Source organism: Oryzias latipes, chromosome 14 (assembly GCF_053564925.1).
Source record: "Oryzias latipes strain Hd-rR chromosome 14, Olatipes_Hd-rR_3.1".
In the NCBI taxonomy this organism is placed as follows: domain Eukaryota; kingdom Metazoa; phylum Chordata; class Actinopteri; order Beloniformes; family Adrianichthyidae; genus Oryzias; species Oryzias latipes.
In genome coordinates, this window is record NC_136250.1 from 17,170,559 (window position 1) to 17,187,575 (window position 17,017).

General features: G+C 38.0%; 1 protein-coding gene and 1 long non-coding RNA gene across 7 annotated transcripts in view; both read left to right on the top strand.

The window, feature by feature from the left end:
* Positions 1 to 2,438: 2,438 nt before the first annotated feature.
* LOC144983813 (uncharacterized) lies at positions 2,439 to 3,475 on the top strand. The gene is made up of 2 exons (XR_013647634.1): positions 2,439 to 2,571; positions 3,110 to 3,475. It is a non-coding gene; the product is annotated as an uncharacterized LOC144983813 (long non-coding RNA).
* Positions 3,476 to 8,773: 5,298 nt separating this feature from the next.
* gria3a (glutamate receptor, ionotropic, AMPA 3a) overlaps positions 8,774 to 17,017 on the top strand; it is a 77,452-nt gene continuing 69,208 nt past the window's right edge. For 5 of the 6 annotated variants that reach the window (XR_013647633.1, XR_909990.4, XM_078931265.1 and 2 more), the window contains exons 1-2: positions 8,774 to 9,310; positions 9,677 to 9,835. Coding sequence is in view for 4 of the 6 variants with exons in the window: in XM_078931265.1 (XP_078787391.1) it covers positions 9,223 to 9,310; positions 9,677 to 9,835 (247 nt within the window). In the remaining 2 variants the exon portion in view is untranslated. The remainder of the gene's footprint in view (positions 9,311 to 9,676; positions 9,836 to 17,017) is intronic. The other variant, XM_078931266.1, reaches the window with a different exon arrangement.

Here is a 17,017-nt window from a genome sequence, read left to right on the forward strand (position 1 = left end):
GTAGGGAAAACACGTCAATGTAAGGGGGGGGGGTCATCTAAGATAGGACAAGGGTTAAATGTGCTAAAACAAACTCATGGCAGCTTGAAATATTGAATAAATGAAATAAATCCCTTTATGCATTTAACCGATCGGAAGGACCCGTTTACCTTGTTGATCAATCAGATGAGCCCTTTTATGTTTGATGTTTGCCTCCTATGTCGACAAGGGTCATTTGGAGTATAATTTTTAAACTGTTGCATTGAAATGGAAATGATGTTTTTGGTTGGTTTGATATTTTTTTATATACCGCAAATTATATCGTTATCGCAATATTAATCACCAATATAGCATATCGCGAGTTTTCCACATATCGTGCAGCCCTATAAGTAACCTAGGTCCACATGAATTAAAAATCTAATCTTTATTAAGAAGTGACCAGTTTTTTCAATAAAAGTCAACTTTTTCTTTGTGAAGTCATTGCAGTCGTCTCTTATTCATCTGCTTACATCAACTGAGCTGTCACATCACAGGACAGTGATTCAGGTATTTAAATATTAATAATACGTAGAAAAACATCAGTAAGACTTGTAAGACTTGGCCTATGACTAACAATGGTAAAAAGACCAACTTAAAAAAAAGATTTTCTGAAATATGAATATTCAACATGAAACGACAGAACGAAAATCTCAAAAGTGCTTTGAATAAATTATCTGCAAGCATATAATGCAATCTGACCATTACCGTCATCATTTTCCTTTAAATTACATGTCAGGGATTAACGTAAAAAGTCTTCTCATGTAAAAATCTTCATCCCTTTTTAGACTTGATTCAGTTTAGAATGACAACCAGAGGTTGGAATCTTCACTAAGATTTCCTAAATTTTCCCCAGTGTTTAATTTTACACCTTTTTTTAATTTAACTATTTCTGAAGCAAAACCCATTGTTGTCACCAAGCCATGTCTTGGATGTTGCTTGTTGCTATGGTGATTACCAGGCAGCAGGGGTGTGTCTAAACATCTTGTTGTGAGGTTTATTAGGTATTTCTGTCGTTTATCATGGTTTTTGACACCCACATTTACAGATTCCTGCAGAATCTGTATCCAAAAGGAAAATAAATACAATACAGAGCAGGTTTATTGATTTCATTTATTTCATTTCATTTATTGATATAACATAACGCAGAAGCACATTCAAAGTGTTATAGACAGGAGGGCTATAAACAGATTGCAGAAATGCAATCTTCTCTTTTAAATTATTTATTTTATGTATTAAGGTTCATCTTAGATGCCTTTCCTCTTCAAATTACCAAATGATCAGTCTTTTATTTCATATCAGCACTGACCTGCAAAGTAAAGGTTTCTTTGGATAATTATGTTTACCAGTCAATCTCTGCATCTTTGTTAGAGCATGAATTGTGTTATAATGCTGAAAAAAGTGAGCACGACTTGGAAGCGTATCTAAAAAGACAGGCAAGAAACGTGTGGATGTCGCTCTGACAGAAAGCATCCTGTTTTAACTAAAGCACTGGTCAAGATTGTTCCACGTCTCTCAACAATTTGATTCCTTTGCATGTAAAATATACCAAATGATAAATATCCAAGTTATGCAGCACAAAGATATTTACAAGGAGGAAGATTCAGAGTGAAAATATTATCTTCAAAAAAATTCAAACAATAAAAAAAGATGTCTGTTCTCAGTCTTATTAATGTTTTTTTCTTTCCATCTCCCGTGACAACAAAATGACTGTCAACATGCCCAAAATAGGTCTGTCTTTAGTTATTTTTTAAAATAATGTTTCATGACAAACAAACATAAATTTATTCTATCAAGTACAGACAACAACCTAGACAAAAGTTAGCTTTTCCATAAAGAGAAATTCAAATAGGATGCAGACTTTAACAAATTATTTGTTTTAGAAATTAAAGCTGATTGTGAACTTTTCAGCTAGTTGGAAAATTAAATGAATACGTGAAATGATCAGCAGTGATAATAAACTCAAATAATTCATTTTTCGCAGTATAACTTGCGTTTTTTGGAATATAAAACCGGGGTGTAACTTATACTCAGGCTTGACTTGTATTTGATTTCTGAAAATAAAATAGTAACAACCACTAGAGGGTTTTATAGGTGTGTGTATCAGCATTTGCTACTAACAGCAACACAGAAGAAGAAGTGCTGCTCAGTCTTTGCGATCTTAGCTGAATTGTTCAAATACGACACAGATGATTAAAAAAAATCAAGTTTAGTTGACTTGTTAGCATGCTCTTTATGCTTTGGTTATCTGAATCACTGTTCACATGTTGCGCTAATATACTAAATTCAAAATAAAATACTAAATTAATATTCAATGTGTAACCATGGTGAAGCGTGCCCGTTTTCTATTCTGTTGTTATCATTTGCCTTTCAAAATAAAATGTCTGTTCTTGGTATTTTAAAAAAAAAAACAAGTCTTCCAAAAGTGTGACTTGTACTCCAATTCAACCTAAATGTGTTTTTTTTCCTCTTTATTGTGGATTTTTCTTTTATTATTATTGTTATTATTATTATTATTCTTGGCTGCTGCGACCTATACTGTGGAGACACCTATAGGTAAAAAAATACGGTACATCATCTTCAAGTCCTCGCTCACTTTAAATTCTGCTCTCAGACTCAATCTGCACATTTGAGATTTATTTTAAAGACAACTTATGTATTATTTTGTCTATTTTAATGACTTAATCGTTGCTAAGATGTGTCTGATTGCAGCTGCGTGATATGTGATAACAGTGCTAATCCTAACACTGGATGTGCCTTTATTTAGGCCACTTGACTGCCTCAGGCCCACAGTTACATAATTCTGTGGGTTATTACAAGCACGCCATTTCTGAAACAAGGTTAGCACTTTCAGAAACGGACAGATCTATATTGAAAGGCATCTTTGCAGCAGACAGTGGGTTCTGTGCTGGCTGTTTCTGCAGTGGGTAGAACCCACAGTGACTCAGCAACATGCTGTGACCTATCACAGCTTCAAGATTGATCCTTACATTGGTCTCAATGAACTCCTTTATCATAGCAAAAACCTACTATTTTTTCTCAAGCACCTTACAATCAGTGTTTAACACACTGAATTGTTTCCTAATCTCTGCAGGAAACGCTGGAGCAGCCACTCATGTGAGCTTTCATTGAGGATGTGGACTGGCAGGGGGAGAAGCTTCCTGCTGGAGCTCCTTTGCTGTCGAAGTGGGGAGCATGTCCATGGTGCTCCGTGGAGCAGGAAGAACCTGAAAGCTCACCTCAGTGCTCACCATTATTGAAACACTTTTAGATGATTGCCTAAGAACTCCTGCTGAACCAACTACTGACTGCTTTTGTCCAGATAAGTGCAGAATGAGGACACAGCAACAGAGGCTCAAAGTCACAGATGCTCTAATTAGAGCATCAGCAGAGCCAATGAAAGGACCAACAGAAATGTACAATTTAATAATTTATCATTTATAAATCATTTCAAAATCGTTTTTATAAATCATTTTTTTAAATCATTTATAAATCAGTTATCATTTTTAAATTCTCTTTGAATTTATTTATAATAGTCTCACTCATTTTAAAACAAGATTAGGCGAGATTGGTGTGTTTTTAATTTGTCCTTTTCTACTAATCGTGCTCATTTTTTGTACTTTACAGATCTATGAATGTCTTTGACCTTGTTTTGATCATTTCTTTTTTTTTCTCAACAATCATGCATCACAGTTTAAAAGAGAAAACAAAAACAAGCAGATCATGCATGGGCTCAAACTCAGCACAACACTGACTTTGTAAATGTAGAAATTATAAAACCTTTGTCTGGGTTTGTAGTTCAGCAAATCGAAACTGAAGATTTTCACGATATTCAGGAATAATGTAAAACCTGAGGCTTGTGAAGAATGTATAGGAGATGCATGTTTTTGCTTTTTATCCAAAGAATCACAGTTTTTGCCCTAAAATCTTCATCTCTCTTTAGCTCCAGCTAAATACACAAAATCTGATGAAAATTCATTGTCATTATTGTATTTTTGCTGGAAATCAACATTAATGCCTGAACAAGAACAAAACCCTTCTGCTTGGAGACCCTTCCTTTTGGGCATGTTAATTTTTTTTTTTTTTTTGTTACTGCTGAGAGGTAGGAAGCAAAAAACATTGATAATACTGCACCAGCCAATAGAATTTAGCCTCTCCTTAAATCTATCATTCTAACAATACTTCACCATTATCAAGCTCAGTTGCATGAAGTGTGTTCACATGAGCTCCAGGATTTCAATTGTCGCTTGAGGGCACTCGTTTTCCTTTTTCTTTGCAAAATCTCAGAATTTAAATCTCAATTAGAGGTCAAGCAAACGAGGGAACGTATTTTCATTTCATGCAGAACCAAACCAGCACAAACAATGTTTACAATGTCCTAAAGCATCATAGATAAAGGACAAGAGCCCTCACAGTGGATAAATGATTGGTGTTCAATCTGCAGAAAAACAAGCTTTGTGCAAAATCTTCCACACATTTTTTATACAGCCACACGCGACTCTTTTTCTGGTGTCATAGGGAAAAACATTCTTTCTGTCTGAAGCTAATTTAGCTTCCCAAGACATTATTTTGCACAATTAAAATTAAATTTCTTTTTGCAAGAATTTTAATTTTAACTGTCTTTCATGTTTTTTTTAAGTAAACTAGAGTAAGACAAATTCATATTTTATCTGTGAAAAGGTCATGCTGCCCTGATACTATTTTTGCTAATGAAATTGAGCTCAATTATGGTGCAGTCGCTCAATGTGCTTCCTGTGAAAGATAATAGCTGTGCTCAGAGCATCAAATCACAACCAGATCAATAAACACATGCTGTGTTCACTTCTTTGCTCTGCAGCTTGTGCAGTGGTCTAAATAGGAAAATCTCGACACAGACGTTATGAATTGTACTCTGCAGCTTAAATATTGCATCACAACCATCTCCCTCGGTGAGTAAGCAATTCTAGAGCGAATAAAGTAATTTCATTCTTGTGTCATTGAATAGATGAGTGACTACTCAGACTAAACTTCAGTTTAAGGAGTTCAATCTGTTCTTCAGCAGAAATTGTGTTTAGAAAGTCTCTGAAGCACAAAGCACAAAATGTGGGAAAGAAATGTTTGAGCATAAAAAAGCTGAGGTTTTGGTTGTAGGCACCTAAAGTGGGTGAGATGACAGCTGTCTTTATGTTCTCGTGATATTCAGGAAACAATCTTTGTCTCTTTTTTATTTTATGCAGATTGAGCCCAAATAAAGAAATAAAACTCCCATTTTGGGGTGCGATGACCTAAAAGACGGTTTAGTCAAACACACCTTGATCTTGTCTGCTGTTTAAATAAACCAAAACACTACAGTGCTTTGTCACAATCACAGGAACTTTAAAGTTAACTCGTGTATTTTGTTCGTCTAGGATCTTTGATCCCCCTCGATCATTCTAGCAGTTCCAATTCTGCATGAAATTAAGAAGATCACAATATTATAAAGCTTGAATGAAATCTCATCTTTATTAACAAACAAAAAAATACACTTTTTATTTCCTCTCTGTTGGTCTGTTTTTTGAGTTGTTACAGCTATATTTTTACTCTTGTATTGCAGTTTTTTCTAAGCACCTCAGGTTTGTGTCAAGAAACTGTTTCGCAACAGTTTAGCCTCCTAGTTGGACCTGAAAGCTTCAAATGTAGGGCAGCTGCCTTTTAGTTTGATACAAGGTTTTTTCAATCTTGCATTACTTCCTTTTTTTACATCTGGATTTAAAAAGGACAATCTAGATGGTAGCAGGTGTTGCTTCAAACCAGCATTGTTCAGCAAAACGTCCACTGAAGTTATCAAGTATACACTAATTGACTCCCATCCTAACATAATTGCTGGATTTGAGCCACACACTCAAAAAAAGCGGATGTTTTCCCAGTATCCCTTTGCTGCATAGAGTTGCTTCAAAGCAAACAAACTACATTTTCATGTCTCTCCATTGGTCATTTTAATAAAAATAACTTTTTTTTTCTTCCAAAAATGCAATAAGTCAAATTATTGTCCAATGAAATGAGAAAGTGCTGTGACTTTAATTATAGGTGGAGGGGGTCCTTTTCTGTAAGCTGTGCTACAAAAGAGAAATTATCATTTAAAGTTAAGATAAAGATGACTTTTTTTTAACATGTTTATTCATTATATATTATGTTTATTTTATATTTATGTAAATGCAATATCAAAAATATGCAAATGTGCATTGGGATGTTAAGAAGTTCTTTTGATCGTTGTTTTTCTACTTCTAAAGAATCATTTATTCAGTAAAATTGTTCATTTTCATTCGTTTCTCAAGGCAACACTAGTCAGTGGGTTTTCAGGTAACACGATGCATTAGCATGCCTGTGTAGACATGCGTTTGTAAGCATGTATATGATCACAGTCGATGTTTTAACTATACAACCATCACAGGAAATGGACATAAAAAACATTTTATGGAAGGAGACCTCGGGAAATTACAGTCAGAGAGACTCCCTCAGAAAGTGAGGACAGCAAAGCTTCAGAAAATGACAGTGAGGAAGTGGAGAAACAGATTCATGAATCAGGTTTGAGGGACAGTTTTGAGCTCAGGGTTCAACAAAGGGATCAGTCGGAACAGTAATTGTGTGTGTGCATATGTGCTGGTCTTATAGCAGTTATTTGTCTCTTAGTATATATTTCCTTTTTTGAGCAGAAAATGCAATTTACCCCTCTGTTTAACACCTGATTGCAACTGCTTCCTGAAATTCCACACCGACTTAGATGAGGAACTCTTGAGAAATTGCAAATACAAGTTTTTGGATATATTTTGTTGTTTTGATGTTTCATGAAATGTTTACATAGTTTATTTGCTGTTTGTTTGTTTGTTACTTCACGTTTGTTGTATTGTAAAATTCATTTACAATACAATTGATGATTATCTGGTGTTTTACTACCCTCGTTGCACAGTGTTGCCTTGAAGCAACAAACCAATATCTGGTTGGGGGGTTAGGGGTGATCAATTTTACAATTAGGTAAGGGACCCCAAATACCCAAACATAGGGTGAAATATGTTTTACTCCCATAATTAAAAAGTCATGCTGCAGGGTTATTCAGACGTGTGCTAAGAGCAGTTTTCAAAATAAAAGCAATTCTGTTTAATTGGATTACGTGAGTTTTCTGTGCAGTTTCTTTTTTCATTTTCAGTACCACTAAGCTTACATGTATGCATATTTTTTCACTTTTTCTCTTTAAAAAGAAAAAAGCATCACTTTGACCAATTGTGATGTGTATTATAAGCAAGTAACAAGAAATCAATTATATTTACTGAACATAAAATAAAAGTAAAATAAATCTAAAATCTTGGAAACTTTGTGAAGTCAAATTTATGCTAAAGCAGCTAAAGGAAGCCTTGACGGTATTTGGGTCAGGGTCGACTTTGAACCACACAAACAGACCTCAAGATTAGATTTCAGTCTTTTAACATATTTAAATATGCGTAACATATACTGTGGAGGAAATTTGTATTTGATCCCTTGCTGATTTTGTAAGTTTCCTCACTTAAAAACAAGTCTGTCGTCTTAATGGTAGCTTCACTTGAGGTCAGAGATAGAAAATCACAAACAAAATCAAGAAATCATCTCAAATGAATTTATATAAATTTATTAGCATTTCATTAGGGGAAATAAGTATTTGATCCCTCTTGCCAGAAAGACTTAGTACTTTGTGGTAAAACCCTTATAGCAGCACAGAGGTCAGACGTTTCTTATAGTTGATTATGTAAATAACAGGAGGAATTTTGGTCCACTCTTATTTACAAATGACTTAAGATTTAGCCACTTCATGTCCTTTCTGCTTCTTCTTCAGTTGTTCTTTGGTTGCCTTGCCTGAACATTTTGGGCCATTATCCTGTTAGAAGAACAGATTTAAGCCTCCTAGTGGAGGGAAGAAGGTTTATAGTCCATTCCAATCTTGTGCAGTATGGAAGCGATTCTGTTTGCCTTTTACTTTTATTTATGCTACAGAATCGCTTCCATAGTGCAGATCCACAATCTTCTCCCTTTAATCCAATGAAAGCTCTTTTGTCTTTTTCATGTTGGAGAGCTTGGAGTCTAACTGACTGATTCTGTGGACAGAAGTCTTTTCTACAGTGATTAGTTCAAACAGGCGTCTTCAATTCAGGTGACAGGTTGATTAGGAGAGTGTAAACCAGATGTCAAGTACATATGGAATCAAATAGTTATTTCCCTCAATGAAAATTTGTGTAAATTCTTTAAAGTAGATTTGTTGATTTTCCTTTGTAATATTTTATCTCTCACTTTTCAAAGAAACCATTAAGATGACAGATTGTCAATTTCTTTTTAGGAGGGTAAACCTATAAAATCAGCGAGGGATCACATCCTTTTTTATTACACTACTTCAAAACACGTGAGACAGGTTATAGATTGTTAAAAGGCTTCACATTCTTCATGAATGATTAAAGGTATATACTTGTTTTTCTTCTGCAGAACAAATCCGTGGGACAAATGCAAATCATTCAGTGGGATCCTTGGATTAGATGAAACTGTACTTAGTGCATTGGAGTTTGTGCTCTCCCAAACCTGCAGGGGACAGCGTAGGACAGAACTGGCTCTACAGGAGTGCAAAACCAACTCACCCACACACTCTAGGACAGCAGGAACCGATGCTGGCTGGCTGGCTGGCTGGCTGGACGGATGGACGGATGGACACATCCTCCCAAGCCTTCCATGTGAACTCCAGTCAGAACAACTGACTTCATCCTTGTGATGCTCAGTCACACACACACACATCAACACCCGCCCCCCACCAGCACAGACTGCACCTCCTCAACTCTGCAGTGACGCGCAGAGGAAGAAAGGAGGCTGCAGTTAGACGAACGCCTCCTTTCCTTTCCCCCCCACATTCTGCTCTCTTTCAATTCGCTCTTCCCTCTTTGGTCCATTTCATCAAGAGTAAGAAGATCTCCCCCTCCCTCCCAACTCCCCATCCTCCTTCACCACCATCTTTGAGATAAAACGCTGGCGCTGGGGCTCCGGCAGCAGCAGAGGCAGAGGCTGGCGCTGCGCTGATGCGCTGCAGTTGCGCTGGCACAGATTCAACGTGGGTGCGCGCAGTGAGGGGGAGAGAGAGGGAGAGACGCCGCATCTTGTGGATTTCTTGCCCCGTGTTCATGCTTCTCCTCGCTCTTCCTCAGCCGGATCCACAGAAGGAGTTGATTTCTCGCTGACAAAATGTGGATTCGTATAGTTGCGACAATCTTCGCAGTCTGGAACCTCTCCGGGGACTCGCAGGCAGGCTTTCCCAACCAAATCAACATTGGTAAGTTCAAAGTGAGGCTTTGGATGCATCACATTTCTTTGTTCTTGCCCCTAGTTAAGATGGCTTTTGCTGAGATTGTTGCCAACTTACTTCTGATCAACCATGTGTGGGTGTTTGTGGGCAGTCTGCTTAAAAACACAGTTGATCCTAATTGCCAGTTTCAGGAGCTGCTTTGTCAAGAGGAACACTTTCCAGGAAATGCCTAATAATGCGCAAATTCAATAAACATTACTGCAGTCTCACTGCAAAAATTAGATCTGTATATCTATCAAAAACGAGAAAAAAAACATGTATTTTGTTATGAGCAAATTATAGTGAACATGGAGTAATCAGAGCATCTTCTCTTGTGTGTTTTCTGTGCTGCAGGTGGACTGTTCATGCGCTCCACAGTGCAGGAGCACAGCGCCTTCAGGTTTGCTGTTCAGCTCTACAACACCAACCAAAATGTGACGGAGAAACCCTTTCATCTCAACTACAATGTGGACAACCTGGAGTCCTCCAACAGTTTCTCTGTCACTCATGCCTGTGAGTATCTGCTCCCTCTGCTTTTCAAAACAACAAAATCAAGTTTTTATTATAAAACATTCCCCCAAAATGCATATTGTTACACATATGTTCTTCATGTCAGCCATCAGACCAAAGATTTGACATATATGTTGTTAGTTTTAAATATGTGACTCTAAAAAGGCCATAAAATGAGTGAAACTTTTTCTCAAATGCTAGATGTGCCTCTCCATGACTGACTCTGTACTGTGGCTGCTGTTATATCTAAAGGTGCTTTTCTTTTTTTTTCTTTTTTACATGTTTTGTTTGACACTTTTAAGTTAGAGCTGTGGCTTTTCAGCTCTCTGATGAGTGAGGGTATCATGACACATACCTGTCTGGAAGATTTGCCTCAACTTAGATCCATCAAATTTAGATTATTTTTATGTAGAAAAACATTATCTACCCTAACTTTCGGTCACTTTGGTACATGTAAATGGTTCATTTTTTCCTATACCGTTTTCTGATGATCTGCTGCTCTGCACCGGATCATCGTCCTGTTGCATGTCCCAGTTTTGACCACGCTTCAGATGTGAAACAGATGGCCTCAATTTTCTCTTTACAACACTCTGCTCTGCTCAGGAGGAATTCAAACTTGGTACTTTAGGAGAATCCCAAATTATTACACTTTTTCTGCCATGCCTGATTCTTTTTAGGTGGTGATTTGCTAAAATCCCTGTGGACAGAAATAGATGGATATTGTTACCAAACCGTGTAAATATGATCAAAAATCTATGAGATACTGAGTGGTTTAGTCAAATGAGATTTTTGGCAGACTTATGCTCTGTTTTTATGCTTTTGTGAGGCATAAACCTTTCCAAACAAACCCTTTTTGGTCAGTTTTCCCCATAAATGTCTTTATTTACATCATGTTCAGTGAAACCCATGGAGCTTATAACGTACCTCTTGGGCTTTGTCTTGTTCTCTCAGCATCATACAGTCTGACTCTGGAATGATGTAAAACTGGAAAGATTGTCAGCGGTCTGCTTCCCATGTGCTGTTAGTCTTTCAAACAAAAATAATCAACTTGAATTGTTTGGAAATTATTTTACATCCCTTTTCTGATGTAATGAAAATATGCTCCTACAACCTGACAAACAGAGGTGCATCTCCTGATGATCAGATCATCAACTTCTTCTCCAAGGTGTTGAGTATGTCAATAATTGATTTTTTATGCCAACCAGGTTGATTTTGTATTTTGTTGTCACCTATATCTAAAAAGAGAGTAATTGTTGACCTTATTTGCTTCTTCTGTATCTGCTTTGATGACAGTTTATTCCATTATCTAAGGCTTGCAGTTACTTTATTGTGAAAATCCAAGTAGCCATCTCTACATACTTGATGAATGTGAAGTGTAGTGACATGAAGTGTGAGATGACTCCATGATTGGTCTGCAGTGACTTTTGCTGTCACATAGGAGATGACAAGACGTTCTCTCTGAAGAATTAGTTGGCAGTTTCTTTTTCTTCCTATGAACCACACTTCATGCTTGGATATAAGCCGCCGCTCCTTGAAACCTGTCAGCTGCCAAAACGATAGCAGTGTGACCCGAGGTGAGAACAAGTCTACTGAGAGAAAGCATGGAGTTGAATTCCTTTCAAAGTATTTTGCAACTGCAAAAAACAAAAACAAAAAAAAAAAACCCAGAGTTTCATAAACAGTCTTTTCCAACAGAATTACAACTCATGCCTTTGGCCCTCCAGCGGTCTTGGAAGTGTTGTGCTCAAGTATTGTTGGTGCAACACCCTTGGGGAAAAGTTACATGCGGGGGAAGGTTTACACTCACTGTGCACTCACACCCAAAGCTTCGCTGTGCAACTGTAACCTTGGTTTGTTGGCAGTTGAGTAATTGCACTATGGCAGCCTAGGGGGTCAGTGGTCAGCTCAAAGGCACTTCAGCAGTTGGTGCTTAGGATGACATGCATATTACATGCTTGGATTGTCCAGATCAGGGCTGGAGCACAAATTAGTGAAGCTGTCCAGAGCTGTAAATCGGAAAAAGAATTGTCTTTGAAACAAGCTCTTGGGGTTTCTAAAGGGATCAGAAGAATGCTGTGATAATCTGAGGAATTAATTTCAGAGCAATAAAATGATGCAAGCCGAGCTCAATCACTGACAAAAAGCAGTAAAGGGCTCATTATGCGGACTAACCAGGTCAGCTTGTTCCAAAGAACTTGCTCAAAAAAGGCCAAACTGCCTGATTGTTGTCTGGATTGCATAATGTCTTTTTTGGCTGCAAATAATGCAGCATGTGAATGTGCAAATCGGAATATGACACTCCCTATCCTGGCATTAATTGCAGATTAGTCAGCTCTTTGCACTCCCAAAGCACACAGTTCCCGTTTAGAAAAAGAACTCAAATGTTAAAATGACTGAGATATTCAATTCCAGTAGACGAGGTTATATTTGGGATGGTGCTCCTCTTGTGTCCCTTCATGAAATCAACAAGCTAAGGAGGAGAAAAAAAGGACCAGAATAATTACCTTTGCAAAGTCCTCATCTGCTGCTTGGATTCCAGCCGGAATAAAGCAGGACAGCACAGCTGTCTTCCAGCTGGGTCAGTAATGGTCTTTACAAATCCCTCATGGCAAATGACTGTGTTATCAGCAGTGACAATCAATAGGTGGAAAGCCGATGTCCAGCAGTGGTGTGTTTGTGTATGGCTCCAGTTTGTTCTCCAGCATGGAAAAATCAATCCCCTCTAAACTTTCATTCTCACTGTCTCAGTCTCCTTCTCCTATTACGTGGCTGTTTTTCCAATTTTCCTAAACAGATTCTCTGAATTTTCTGTCTTGACAATGAAAATGAAAGTCAATAAACAAACTCGTAGGTCTTTAAACAGCAATTTCACAGCAGCCAGATATTTTCACTTATGATTCAATTGATCTTGATAAAGAGAACTTGGCTACATTGTTGTTTTTATTATCTCACCAATTGGCATGTGTGTGTGGAGAAGAGCTGCGGGGTGTGTTGATGTGGCACAGCGCTGCAGGACAGGACCGATCGTGTGCACTAATGCAGACATGGGAAGGTCACATCCATTAAAGCTGAGGTCAGGGCAGCAGGACACAGTAGAGGCAGAGCTCAATAGAAAAGATGAACTCAACTACATGATGGGACTTTAGCGGTGACAGGCAAAGATTTATCTATTATTGTAGAGTTTAAAATTGAATTTCCTGATCTTTTTTTCACTGCTCTTCTGCACTGTTCAGTGCAGACCTTCACATTTCAAAGAAGACCATATGTCTCTGCGTTTGTTATCACTGTTTATTTTTGATATTTATCCTCCTCCTGCTGTGACTCAGCCAGTGTTATGATTTTCAGACGGAGGCTAATAGGGTTCTTGCCTGTGTAGGCAATGGACAGTCCCCCAAATGCAGCACAGACCAGTTCGTGTGGCTTCTTTTCCTTATCTGCATTTCAAACCCTAACTAACAAACATGCAGCAGACAATTAAGTTTTACAATGCTTTTGTGCAAACAAGACTTTAACCTATGACTGTTTTATTTTTTATTTGCAGACAAGGTACTTTAAAACAACACGAGTTGCTCAGGACATGCATGAGAGCTGTAAGACAGTGTTTATTTATTTATTAATTTTTTTATTTTATTTATTTACCACAAACAGTTACAGCAACAAAACAATACAACACTCAAATGTTTTTTGTGTGACAATGACAGTGGAACAGAAGGAAAAAACCTTTTTTAGTTGTGCCTCTTCCTTAGTTTAAACACATAATATACCTATAAAATGCAGACAAAATAAACAACATTTCTTATTGTTCACCTTAATTTGAGTTGAAGGCGGAAGTGGCACTGAGGATCAGCTTTGAGCTCTCTCTTGTTTGCTGTGGTGATAACCAGACAGACAGATGAGGTTAGAAAGGAATCTTTGTGGATCATAATGTTTGCAGATGATATTGTGGTCTGTAGTGAGAAGAGGTGGGGGAGCATCTACAGAGGTGGATGTCTGCTTTGGATAGGAGAGAACTGCAGCAGCAAGACAGTGTGTAAAGAAGAGGGACTTCAGTAGAACGGTAAGGTTACAGGGAGCGGAGATGTAGAAGGTGGAGGATGTTTAGAAGTTCAGATAAGCAGACAAGAGCAAGAGACTGTAGGAGTTGAGATGGCATGGGCAAGCATGTGGGAACAGGTGAAGGAAGCTTTCAAGTGTTATGTGGTGAAAGCAGCCATGTTGTTGGTTTGAAGACAGTATCTCTGAGACAGACGCAGGAGGCAGAACTGGAGGTAGCAGAGATGATGGTGTTAAGGTTCTATTTGGGAGTGATGAGGATGGATAGGATCCAGAATGAATGCATCAGAGGAACATCCGATGATTTGGAGATAAATGCAGCGAGGAAGGTTCAGATGGCTTTGACACATTAAGAGGAGGGACAGTGATTATGTTGGGAAAAAGAGGCTGAAGTTAAAGCAGTCAGGAAAGAGGAAGACAAAAGAGAGATATGTATGTGGACGCCATGAGGGTGGTTGGTGACTTGTTGTGGTGACCCCTGAAGAAAGCAGCCAAAGGAAAGAGGAAAATTAATTACAAGCTTATGGGGTAAGATACCTGTCAACAATTTTGTAAGCATAAATACAAAATTGAGCACAGATCAATACTTTGTGCACAATTTAAAATAAAATATATGAACACAAAATTTAGTTTAATTTTACACATGTCTGTTCTGAATACGATTCTTGCTTGTCTTGAACACAAAATTCCCCTGTTAACAAACTTATGAGTGAGTTCATGAGGGCAAGCCAGGTAAGCCAATCTGAAACATCAGTTGACATGGAAGAAAGTTTTCATTCAGATGAAGGGGCGCTTATTGAAGATGTGGATGATGTTTGAGTTATTGCTTCTGTTCTCTGTTTTACAGTTTAACAGTTTAACAGGCCAGAAGCCTTATTGCCAATGATCAATAATTCAAAAGGTTTATTAGAGAAAAAACGGATTTCCTATGTATATAAAAGACATGGTTACATCCTAATCTGGATTTTTTCATTCCAGGATATGATTGTGTGCAAAAGTATATGATATCATAGGGTTGGAGGTGGGTGTGCTACGTTAATAAGGAAAAGTGTACAATTCAAGATCTGCAAGCGGGGGGGTACCATTGAATGTGTGATTTTAGAGATGTTGAGTAGTGAAGAAAGGATTCACTTGGTCAATTGTTATAATCCGAATAAACCTTTACTCCTAGCAGAATTTAAGAATATTCTCAGTAAAACTGGAAAATCTGTGGTGTGGATGGGGGACTTTAATGCACACAGCCCATTGTGGGGTATTTGGAAAAATGATTTTAATGGTTTAGTGCTTGAGGAGTTTATGGATCTTTCCAATCTAATTAATATTACTTAACAACACTACCCGACTAGGGTTGACATAAATTTGAACAATGAATCTTGTCTGGATCTGACTTTCTTTTCACCAGGATAGCAAGGCTTGAAGAGTGGGAACTGCTGCGTGGAAATCCGCTAGGAAGCGATCACTTCCGGCTTCTCAGCCGTTTTGGCATGGTGGAATGACAGGTGCGATGCTGCGATCGAGAGAAGACAAGTTGTTTTTAGGAAGATTCATAAATTTTCTACTCTAGAAAATTTGTTTGAATTTAAGAAATATAGAGCTTTGGCGTAGAAGATCATTAAGACAGAAAGGAAGGCTTTTATTGGAGACAGTTTTGCAGTTCTTTGGGTCCGGATTGTCCGGCGTTGAAGCTATGGAGGAAGAGTTACCGGATGGCTGGAAAAGTGGTATTGACTAAAATACCAGTGTTGAGTGATGGGCAACGTGATGCATTTATTAATAGTGATAAAGCTGACATGTTAGTCCAAGTTTTCTAAGATGTCCGTGATTCTGTATAGGTGGAAGAAGACCATCTTGAATCAAGACGAACTTTACTGAAAAATTGTTTCAAATCTGTGGGAGTTTTTTTTTTTTGGGACAGTAGTGGTTTTTTTGTGAACTTTCAAAATGATTCAGAAAAGGGAGGAGTACAGTAGCAGTCTTGAATAAAGTTATCAGGCTCTGAAAAACAAGGAAGCTGTGTTGGCTGTGTTTCTGGATATTGAGAGAGCCTATGATCGTATGTGGAGAGGAGGTTTATTACTGAAACTGCATAAAGCTGGTGTTTTTGGCTGTGAAATGTCTTCTTTTTGACTGCTGTGTGTTTGGGGACGTCCATAAGAAAGTTAATTTTATGACATACGCTATGCGAGTATGGGAGTAAAGAGAGACTCTCTGATTGAGTTGGTGTGGCCTCCAATGCTCCCGTGGTGCCAACCAGAACGGGATGTGAATATGAATCTGCTTGGAATGGATAAAGGGATTGCATGTCAGCAGTTGGGCTTATATCTTAGTGAACAAGGGGAGGCAGTGAAATAAGAATGGGTCACAAAACACTGGGTTTGGGGTGTAAATTGATGGGATCCAGGACAGTATATGTGTCAGAGTAACAAACTGTCTATCTGTGTTCTTTGTTGAACTTTTGGCTTTATTATGGGCTCTGTACTAGGTGAAAGACAATACCCCTGCATGTGTAACCATACGCTCGGAGTCATTTTCTGCACTGTTGGCTATTTGTCATAGGGAATCGGAGATCTGTCCCGACCAGAGTTTAAGAAATTTGCAGTGTCTTTATGAGGTGGAGAGTTTGGGGTGCACTGCTTTGTTTGTCTGGGTTTCCCGCACATGTTGGGATTGAGGGGAATGAGAATGTAGATGTTCAGGCTAAGCAGTCCCTTTCTAAAAATAGTGTTGATGTGCTAATACCTTTAGGTAAACATGCATGCCGACAAGCACCTTTCCCCTGTCATAAGGGGGGGGGGGGGTAGTTGTCGGTACTTTTTGTTTTGTCATCTTGTTTTTACATTTTATTGAATTTTATGCACAGCACTTTGAGTGACATGTGTTGTTATAAAAGTGCTATATAAATAAAGGTTGATTTGATTTGATTTGATAAAGATGAGGTGGTTATCAGCAGAGTTAGGCTAAGACACTGTAGTCTGGCTGACTGCTTGTTTAAAATCAACAAGCATGACAGTGGTCTTTGTGATTGTGGGGAGTCCATTATTCATGTCATTTTCCTGCAATGAGTATAGGGAAGAAAAGAGACATTTTTATGAACGGTTCAGTGATTTGAATATTTCCACCTTTTCATTTCAG